Source organism: Parambassis ranga, unplaced genomic scaffold, assembly GCF_900634625.1.
Source record: "Parambassis ranga unplaced genomic scaffold, fParRan2.1 scaffold_84_arrow_ctg1, whole genome shotgun sequence".
NCBI classification, from domain to species: Eukaryota; Metazoa; Chordata; class Actinopteri; family Ambassidae; genus Parambassis; species Parambassis ranga.
The window spans coordinates 139,778-150,000 of record NW_021144817.1 but is presented as its reverse complement, the minus strand read 5'-3'; the positions used below and the strand labels follow the sequence as shown (position 1 = coordinate 150,000).

General features: G+C 52.0%; 1 protein-coding gene across 1 annotated transcript; it reads right to left on the bottom strand.

Annotated features, from left to right (window-relative positions):
- Window positions 1-2,121: 2,121 nt before the first annotated feature.
- On the bottom strand, window positions 2,122-8,633 carry LOC114431490 (nuclear factor 1 A-type). The gene is made up of 3 exons (XM_028399028.1): window positions 7,730-8,633; window positions 2,991-3,519; window positions 2,122-2,126 (listed from the first exon to the last, which is right to left on the bottom strand). The coding sequence occupies exons 1-3, from the start codon at window positions 7,754-7,756 to the stop codon at window positions 2,122-2,124; spliced, it is 561 nt and encodes a 186-aa protein (XP_028254829.1). The 5' UTR covers window positions 7,757-8,633.
- Window positions 8,634-10,223: the final 1,590 nt, after the last annotated feature.

Sequence of the window (10,223 nt, the reverse complement as noted above, 5' to 3'; positions counted from 1 at the left end):
GGGGCTGTCACAGTAAAAGATGTCTGCAGGAGGACGTGCGTGCGGCGCAGCCTCCAACTTTAATGTAAAACTTTTATGGTTCCATCTCTCTAATTATGTTTAATTGACTTTACAGCTCACATAAATATTATCCATCTGTAATAAATGTTAACATCTTTATTTCAGCCTGCGGCGGCTCTAAATCACATGACTCGACCTTTCTCCACCTTTTGTTCTCCAGCAGTGCTGACCACACCCCCTCACTCTGAGTGTGTGCGCGCTCCGCTGGCTGCTAATGAGCGGCCGACATGTTTATCCTAGAGGTTAAACGCCCTGTGATGGGGTCACGGCCGCGACGCGCTGACCTCTGACACCGCAGCACATGCTGAGCGCTGCTGTGATAGTAACACCGGCCGCCGCCGCACGCCGGCTCATAAAACAGGAAGGGGGGCGACCTTTGACCCTCAACTTGTTCTTGACAAAACACACCCCGACGCCTCAGACACACACAGCCTGTGCTGCCAGTGTGTGAGCAAAGGTCTGTTAATTTGAAAAGCTCCACCTGTTAAGACTTCCTGTTCAGCTGTCTGCACCACGTCCAGCTGCAGACCTCCGTCTGATTTACTCCGTCACATGATCAGTCCGTGTGTTCTCATTGGTCAAAGAGCAGCGACTACAAGCAGAGAGGAGCAGCCTTCAGCGCTGATCTGAGGACTGCTCCTGTCTGTGAGGTGTCTGGTTGAGATGTGTGAGTTTTTAGGGGAAGTGTGTGAAAACTTTTAAAAAGTTCAGACTCGTGTCTGAAGCAGGAACCCAGCGCCTGAGCTGCACGTCCAGCAGCACAGGGACGCGTCGTCTCCAGGTGATTACAAGACAAACTGAAGTTTAATCTCAGCAAACAGAGACTTTACCAGAAGAGCAGAAACACACTGACACACACACTCACACACACTCTGACAGAAAGCCAACAGAGTGAAGTTTAACCGGCCGTCAGCTCTCTTTGAAGCCGGTGCCGCTCCGCAGTCCCAGGATTAAATAATAAATGTTTGAAGCAGAGCTGTGGTTTCTATGGGCAACACTGTTGGTCTTTATCCTCCCCTCCACCCTCCACCCTCCACCCTCCGCCGGCGGTGTGGGGATGAATTTAATTACTGACTCGGGCTGCCCGGACAGACCCCGCCTCCGGCCCCGCAGCCCTGAGGTCAGCCCGCCTTCACACAGCTTTTAATCAACGCGCCGCTCCAGAAAAGCTTCGCTGTTTAAAATAAGAGGCCGGACGAAACCCGATCCTCCTGGGGGGGGGGCAGAGGGCCGAGGCCTCCTCCAAACCTGCAACTCCTCAAACCTCAGACAGAAAATCCAAACAGCTTCAACAACCGCCCTCACCACAGATCCTCCCCCACAGCCGAGACCGCACCGTGGAAACACACACACAGGACACACACAGGACACACACACACACAGGACACACACACACACACACACCAACCACACCGTGGAAACATACACACACAGGACACACACAGGACACACACACACACAGGACACACACACACACACAGGACACACACCGACCACACCGTGGAAACACACACACAGGACACACACAGGACACACACACACACACACACACACAGGACACACACACACACACAGGACACACACCGACCACACCGTGGAAACACACACACAGGACACACACACACACACACACAGGACACACACACAGGACTCACACCAACCACACCGTGGAAACACACACACACAGGACACACACAGGACACACACAGGACACACACACACACAGAGAGGACACACACCGACCGCACCGTGGAAACACACACACAGGACACACACAGGACACACACACAGGACACACACAGGACACACACAGGACACACTCTGTGGCTCAGAGGAAATGTCTGTAATGAGGCTTCAGAGACAGACACGGTTTCTGCTGCTGAAACTTTACGTCCACCTCCAGCAGCCACAGTGATCCAAACCCGCCGCAGACAGAGCGTCACACCAGGCCAGAGTGTGCTCACTGCTTATTGGTCAGACGTGTTGTCACGGGAACAAACACAGTAAAACAGGAAGTAAATGCTGCTCACAGACAGCAGCAGACCAAATATCCAAAGCGCTTTATCCTGCAGCAAAGACATGGAAAAATACCCACAATCCAACGCCTTCAACAACAACAACTATTCCAACAAATATCCAGAGCCCTGTTAGCATGAGGAACATGTGAGCTGCAGGTACGTCAGGTGATACACTGAACATTACAGCTGGTTTTGATCTGTGTGCTGTGAAGTGAGATGTTGTGAGTCCTGTCAGGTGTGTGACTCAGGTGGACTCAGATGACTGTCTGTCTGGAGGCCGTCCTCCTTTTCCAACAGAACTCTGCAGCTCCTACAAACTTAGAAGCAGCTCAGTGCCAACTATTCAGCGTGGCTGCCAAACACCTCCTCTCTGCGCCGCACAAGTATTCAAACCAGCCAAGTTATTTTCCCCGGGAATCAGGCCGGAATCAGGAACGTGCTGAGAAATCACTGCACAGATAATTGTGTGTTTTTCTGCCAGATTCAGAAACAGTCGAGCTGCTCCGCCGCACCAGGACGGGCGCTTGGCAGCGATGCTGCTCCCTCCTCAGACTCCTGCTTTACTGACCACTGATGAAATGATGGCTGTCTGTGACAGATAAACTCAGAGTGTGTGTGTGTGTGTGTGAGGAAGGAGCCTCGAGTTTCCTCAGAGTTTAAACACACTGCTGAGATGAAACGCCGTGCTGTGAAAGCTCTGATATGTACGTGTTTATTTACACTTTCCTTTGCTAACCTTAGCTATTAGCACAGCTAGCAGCTATATTCAGCATCACAACAATGAGACATCACATCTATCTCCACTGACAGCCATGTGACTGATGACATCACTACAGACACACAGAGTGCATGCTCAGAGCAAACCACCCAAACATGGACACACACACACACACACACACACAGAGCACTGACCTGCATGCACGAAGTAGGCCAGGTAGAGGTCCAGCTCCTTGACCGACACTCCGATGTGGTGCGGCTGCACACACAGGCTGGGGTTGGAGCACTGAGGAGACTTTACCAGCCTCTCGCCATCAGTACTTTCGAGGGGAATCCCTTTGAATAAAATCACCATCACCAGGTCCAGCCGCCACACTTTGTCCGCCTGGCGCAGGCAGTCGATCCGCCTCATCTTGCCCTTCTGGTCGGGGTTGGACAGCACGCAGCACGGCGGCTTCTTTCCCGTCACCGTCAGCACAAAGTCCTCCCTGAACTCAGGCCGGATGTCCTTGCGCAGTTTGGCCAGGAGGCGGGACGCCCACTTCTGCTTGACCTCCGGCTTCTCGCTGAGCAGCTCGTCCTTCACGGCGCGCTCCTCCTCCTTGGACATGCGCTTCTCGTGCTTCTTGAAGTACTTCCTCTTGCGGGCCTGCAGGTTGAACCAGGTGTAGGCGAAGGCCCGGACGTGGGGCAGCAGGGCTTCGATGAAAGGATGGAATTCATCCTAAGAGACAGGACAGAGGACAGAGCAGGTGAGACAACCCTCACATCTGTTTAACAAAGACACATGTTTATACACATTCATTATGTGAACAACAGCTGATCATCAGAATCAGCTGATCATCAGCTTCACGCCCCGCTGTTTGTGGAGGGGCCACAGGAGACGCTAACTTCCTAAATTCCTAGCTGGTCTACAGACTGCCGCCTTCACCCTCGGCTCCTGTTATGATCAGTATGGCCACTAGAGGGTGGTATCACTTCAACGTAAACTGGTGGGTGTGGTTCCAATGATCCTCGTCAGCATATTTTAAAGAAAGGACCGTCTGGTTACCTACGGAGCGCCCTCCTATGGTCATGTGAATGTTGTGCATTCTAAACACGGAGGTCTTCTTCGCAGAGGTCTCAGGACACCAGCTGTTTGTGGACTTTACAGTTTCACTGCAGATCAGCTGGCTCGTAAAATGATTCCATCGGACTAAATTGTTCCAGATGTGCATCATTTCATACACAGAACCGTGGGAGGGACGGCGGCAAACACACGACTGAAGGAGAACCTGTGTGTGTCTGTGTGCGTCCACAACAACCAAAACAAACCAAACAAACCAGGGGCCGACCACCGGCACACAGGGCGCTCAGTTCGCCCTGCGGAGGATTAAAGGTGCGTTCTGCCGCCTCTGATCAGAGCTGTGCAGTTATTGAGCCCCCCCCCCCCCAAAACCACCAGAAAACCAGGCTGATCCAGACCCAGCCTGGACACACACACACACACACACGGCTCTGTGTGTGACGCTGAAGACACACACTGCGTCTCCACAGGTGGATTCTCTGACATTTTAGCGTTAGCTCAGAGTTCCCTCTGTTCTTTAAACTACACCTCTGCACCCATTGATCACCACAACAACAGCTGATCCACACACAGAGCGGCGCTTTAACCCTTCAGCTGCTGAGCTGGGTTTATCTGTGTGATTCAGGGTGTGTGTCTGCAGCGTTAAAGCTGGTGAGAAACCGGCGAGTGTGAGTCTTTATTGTCGTGTTGTTTTTTGGTCCTTTGTCCTTTTTAAACCTCACGGAGGCTCACGGAGAAGGATGCTCCTCCACCTCCACCCTCACCTCCTCCTCCTCCTCCTCTATGTATAAAAAAAAACACAACTATTCATAGACCAAAGCAGCACACACACACGTACAGAATGTCAATCAGTCAAAGATCCTCATCTTCAACAAAGAGCCGTGTTCCTGCTCGTACTCCATCCACCCTGACCTCCACCCAGAGGAGCAGAGACCACTGTCCACACTCAGATTTGAAGTTGCAAAGCCGTGTGTTGTGTTGAGTTCACGTGACAACAACAACAACACAGCTGGACTTTAGTCCGGGAGGTTGTGACGCCTGTTTTTATTTTGAAAGCGGCTCGTGGCGCATTTCCTGTTTAGAGTCTGATACACAGAGTGGACACACTCTCAGCAGGAGTCAATCATACGAGTGATTAAACCATCGGAGCGCGCTCACAGGTGAGGCCGTGACCGAACTGAATTTTAAAGCCACCTGTCTCCTCCGGACCAGTGTGTGTGTCGGACCCGGTGAAGACGAGCAGCATCTGTGAGCTCCTGATGATCTAAACATCTGAATGTTTCAATGTGAGAGTGACACACGGCAGAGCTGCAGCTCCACGCTCTCTCCAATGTGTAAAAACTGGACGGAGTGTGTGTGTGAAGTACATGATCTCATTACTGCTGCTTTGATTGGAAGTTTGGATTGACGGGGGTTAAAGTGAGGCGGCTCAGTGACGGAGCAGGAAGCCGTATCTACGGCTGTGCATCAGAGCGCCAGCTGCAGCTCGGCCGCCTGAATGCAGCACATTGTTCCTTCTTGGAGCCGGTCCAGGCGGACGGGCTTGTCTCTGAAAGCGCCTCCAGCAGCCGACCTGCGTCTCTGTTTGGACTCAGACGTGTTTCTGTGTGTGTGTGTGTGTGTGTGTGTGTCCTCGGGCGGTTATTAGGGCGCTGAGCGGCTGCTGGACGGGTGATGTGTTCAGCCTCACACACACACACATTCCAGAGTGGATCTGTGGATGTCGGTCGGAGCCACATACCAACATTCCTCACAGCCCAGTGCAGCGCTTCCTGAGCCGCTCACACCGTCTCCAGTGCCGCTTCCTCCGCTGCCTTTTCACACTCTGTCTGTCCGCCGCAAACAAAATCCCACTTAACGAGTCACTCCGCTCACATGCAGCCTGAAGAGCAGCCCACATAATCCCTGCTGCTGCGCCTGCACCCACAGAAACCTCCGACCCGCTCCCAGCACACACTCCTAACAGCATTCAGAGCTGTGCTGGAACAGAAGGGTTCATCAACAGGACTGAACAATGTCCAACGTTTGATGATTATTAGCAGCCTGCATTTCTTTATTTAAACACATCAGTAATACAAATACAGCCTCTCCTGCAGGGACATGTGATGTTCTATGGAGAACAAATAAATCTGACTTCTTTCACATGTTGGTGTGTTTCCGGTGTGTGTGTGTTGTTGTGGTCTGGGTGTACAGGACCATCAGCCGGGTCTCTCTGGTGTCTCCACCGTCCCTCACTGTGTGTTTAAATCTGAGGCTCCCGCTCTGCACCTCGGTGACAGCTGCCTGAAAAACACCAGTAATCCTCCTCCTCCACGGAGCCGCGGAGGCCCGGCCGAGGCTTCGCCGTGACGCCGGCTCTCACACACACACACTCACACTCCTCTGACAGTCTGGACCCTGTTTAGGGCCAAAGAGGAGCTGATCCCCACACACAGGCCCTCAGGACGCACTCAGCCCGTTCTGACTGAAGCGCCCTCCGTCAGGTTCACTGAAACATTCTGAACACACACAAGGTTCCATTTCAGACGCATGTTTCTTACGTTTTTTAAATTCATTACATTTTTGTTGTGGTTCAGTTTTTAAAACCTGCACTGACACACGTCCACGCTGTGACGCCCTGAACACGCGGCTAAAAAGCGGCTCACACTCTTCACGCCTGCTGCTTCACATTTACAGTTTTTTCTAATATTTGTATTTTATTTAAGTTTTAATTTAAATATAGATTAATGTCACGGATTAATTATTATTATACAGTAATAATTAAGACTCATGATTAAACATTTAAATTTGATTTGATTTAAATTTTAAAATTCAAACTAAATGTTTTAATTGTCTGGATTCAGTTTTGTTTAAGGAAAAAAGAAACACACACACACACACACACACACACACACACACACACACACACACACACACACGCTCCAAAAATATTTCAGATCATTCCAAAATAAATTGGTGATAATTAAACAGACGCAGAAACATAAATGTTTCCTGAGCAGGATTAAAAACCGACAGTCAGTCAGAGATTATTGGTTTGACTGATAATCTGATTAGGATTTAAAGCTGCAGCTTCAGACTCTTCAGACACGCTGAAGCTTCACACAGCGAAAACAAATCATTTGTATGATCAGAAGAAGAAGCAGCAGGTCACAGTGACGGCCCAGATCCATAAATGTCCAGAATAAATATTAATTAATAATCAGTTATTACACATATTAAAATGTGACGTTTATTTTAAAACGTCACAATAAAACTACTCAGATATTTGTGTCTGAATTGAAACATACATTTGATTTTTCTGAAATAAATCCTCCTTTAACCTCTGACCCTGAACGCGCCTGGACCGCTGTGATGTGTGTGACAGGGTTTAATGTGGATTTATTGGCAGGAGTGAGACCCGCGGTCTGTCCCCTCAGCCCGTGTTCCACCGCGAGGCCTGCGTCCCTCCGAGAGGCCCGCACGCACTCAGCCGCGCCGATCAATGCGGGTCTGAACCGCACACTGCGACACACACACACACACACCACAAACAGCCAGCTCAGCTGCAAAGTTACAGAAACTGACATGAAGCCACTTTCACAGAGAGCCGAGAGGAAACCCGGCACCGAGCCGCAGCCCGGGACACCGTGTGCCGCAAAACATGCACCTCCAGCGGCCACAGCGCCGCGCACACTGCGGGACAAGTTCCACCGAGTGGGAGAGAAGAGGCAGCCCGGGCTGGAATCCACCATGTGGGTCTGCGCAGAAACAGGACCGGCACACACACGGTCCATAAAGCGAGCACACACACACACGCACACACACACACACACACACACACACACACACACGCACACACACAGGGAAAGAGTAAAAAGTTCTCACTCACCTGTGTCAGACATAGCGGAGAATACATATCTGTCGGATCTAATCTTAGACCTGGAAGGTGTGTGTGTGTGTGTTTGTGTGTGTGGGGGTGTTACTGTAACTCCAGCCTGTGTGTGTGTGTGTGTGTGTGTGTGCACAGAGGGGGAGACTGAGTGAGAGAGGGGGAGACGCAGCCTCCGTTTGCCCCCTTCGCTTTCACATTTCCAGGCACGCTGAACTTTGACCCCGCCTCGGGTTACATGGACTGTCCGGACCTGTTAGAGGCCCTCCGCCGGGGAGCGCACAACTTTCCGCCCAGGCACGAAGCACATCTCCGGCAACAAGAGAAAAGTCCAGTTCGAGCGGGCTCACAGAGCGGCCCGGTGCGGTGTCGGTGCTGGGAGCAGAGGCGGGAGCGGCCGGCGGACGGTGCACAGATCCAACACGTCCCAAAACTGCATTTCAGAGCGCCGCTGAGCCGCGGGGACCGGCGGGGCTCGGCAACATGTCGGTCCGTCCTGCGGCGCGCTCGGGCCGGCTGCGGCGTTGCGGCTCCTCGGTGCTTGGGACGGAGGGCGCGGCGCAGCAGCGGCGGTGTCCCGGGAAGAGACGAGGAGCAACAAAAAGTAGAGCGGGATCCCTCAGCTACCGGACGGCCGCCTCGCCTCTGAAACACCCGGCAGCTGCTTTCCGTTAATTTATGTGAACAGGAGGAGACGGCGAGAGAGAGAGAGGGGGAGAGAGGGAGCGAGAGAGAGAGGGAGAGAGAGAGAGAGTCGGTGTGCCGTCCCGGACAGAGAGGAGCGCCACCTCCTCTGTCTGCTGCGAGTACCGGGACCTCCGCTCGCTCCGCTGCCGGACCGCTTCGGTGTGTGAGCGGCCGCGGACTGTTCTGACCCGCAGAGCCCCAACTGATCACACAGACCGCGAATCGATCCGAGAGCGCATCGATCCTCCGCGCGCAGTTTCACAAGTACAATCCGGTGCGTGCGCGTGTGCGCGCGCGCAGCAGAGCTCCTGTGTGCGGGGTCCCGCCACTCAGGGGGTGCTGAGCTGAAACTGACCGGGCCGCGTGGGGTTATCGATCAGATCACAGCGCGCGCAAACTGAAGAGAAACTCCAGAACATTCTGAGGACCGCGGGCCCGGAGAGTCCCGGCTCTGGGTCCACAGTTTGTGCAGCTTTAGGAGTCCTGCAGTCAACACCCTCTGTCCCAGTGTGTGTGTGTGTGAGAGAGAGAGATCAATAATAAGCTGACAGTCCGAGCAGGAGATCCATATAGATCCGGCTGGATCCACTCCACCATCCTCATCCTTTACAGTTTGTAAAGACAGAGCAACATATAATAATATGATAATAATGTGATAGAATAATAATAATAATACTTTTATTATTATTATTCTATAATCACGTGAACCTGCTGACACACGGTGTGCGCTCTGTGACGTCAGATCAGGTGTGTATCAGCTCCTGATGTTACATGATGTTGTTGTGTTTTTTAATTTTTAAAAATATCTGACAGCCTGAAATGAATTGACTGTGACACCGTCAGTGACTTTTATACATTCTGATGCTGAGAACACAGGAGAAGAAGGTGACACCATGAAGAGGGAGAGGAGGACACACACACACACACACACACACACCAGACATCAGCTGAGCTAACTGCAACCATCACTGCTCTGACATGATGTCACCACGCTGACCATGTGACCAGAGAAACTGCAGCACCTGAGCTCCTGCCGTGAAAACAGACCTCCTCGGTCAGAACACGCCACGCAGGCGTCAGGACTGTTGGAGCAGGCCCTAAAGTGCACGCTCAGCATTGTCACAGGAGGTGCAGGTGAAGCCGGCCTCCACCCCCCTCTTCTCCTCTCTTACCTCCCTGATCATGTAAACTAGAAGAAGACTCCTGACATGAACCCCCTGCTGTGAGCCTCCCACATGACCTCGGGGCATTATGGGCTGGACCTGTGGCTCCATCAGCTCCTTCATGTGCACAACCTGCCTCAAGAAGTAAATGCAGTGATGTCATAAACCATCACCGTGGCAATGACCAGCGCACGCGCCTCACGTCACAGAAACACAGCTGTCCGCAGCACAGGATCTACTTCCTGTGAATTCTGACCAATCAGCAGGGAGGACTCTCCCCCAGTTTGGTTCTCTGTGTGAAACTAAAATGAGTCAACAAGTCATCAGCATCCAGGATGAGGTCAGAGCGCAGCGAGGATCCATGCTACTGATCAGATGATGAAGATCCAAATAACCTAAACCCCAACATCACGTCCTGCAGGCCGATGAACACACACAGCACACAGGAGTCAACCCGCAGGAGAACGCAGGTCTGAGGCGCCATCTAGAGGAGACAAGCTGAAACTACAACACAAACACACGCCCGCCTGTGTGTGTGTGTGTGTGTCTCAGAGATCATCAGAGTCTGCAAAGAGCCCGTCAGGCTGAAAAACCTGATTCTGTTAAAAGCAGCGAATTTGACTGTTTCACTTTTTATAATAAAT

What these genes read in the sequence shown, in the direction of transcription:
- LOC114431490 (XM_028399028.1), bottom strand. Translation starts at nt 7,756, where the DNA reads ATGTATTCTCCGCTATGTCTGACACAG. An exon ending in CTCCGCTATGTCTGACACAG is followed by an intron (nt 3,520 to 7,729) that starts GTGAGTGAGAAC and finishes CCTGTCTCTTAG; the next exon opens with GATGAATTCCATCCTTTCAT.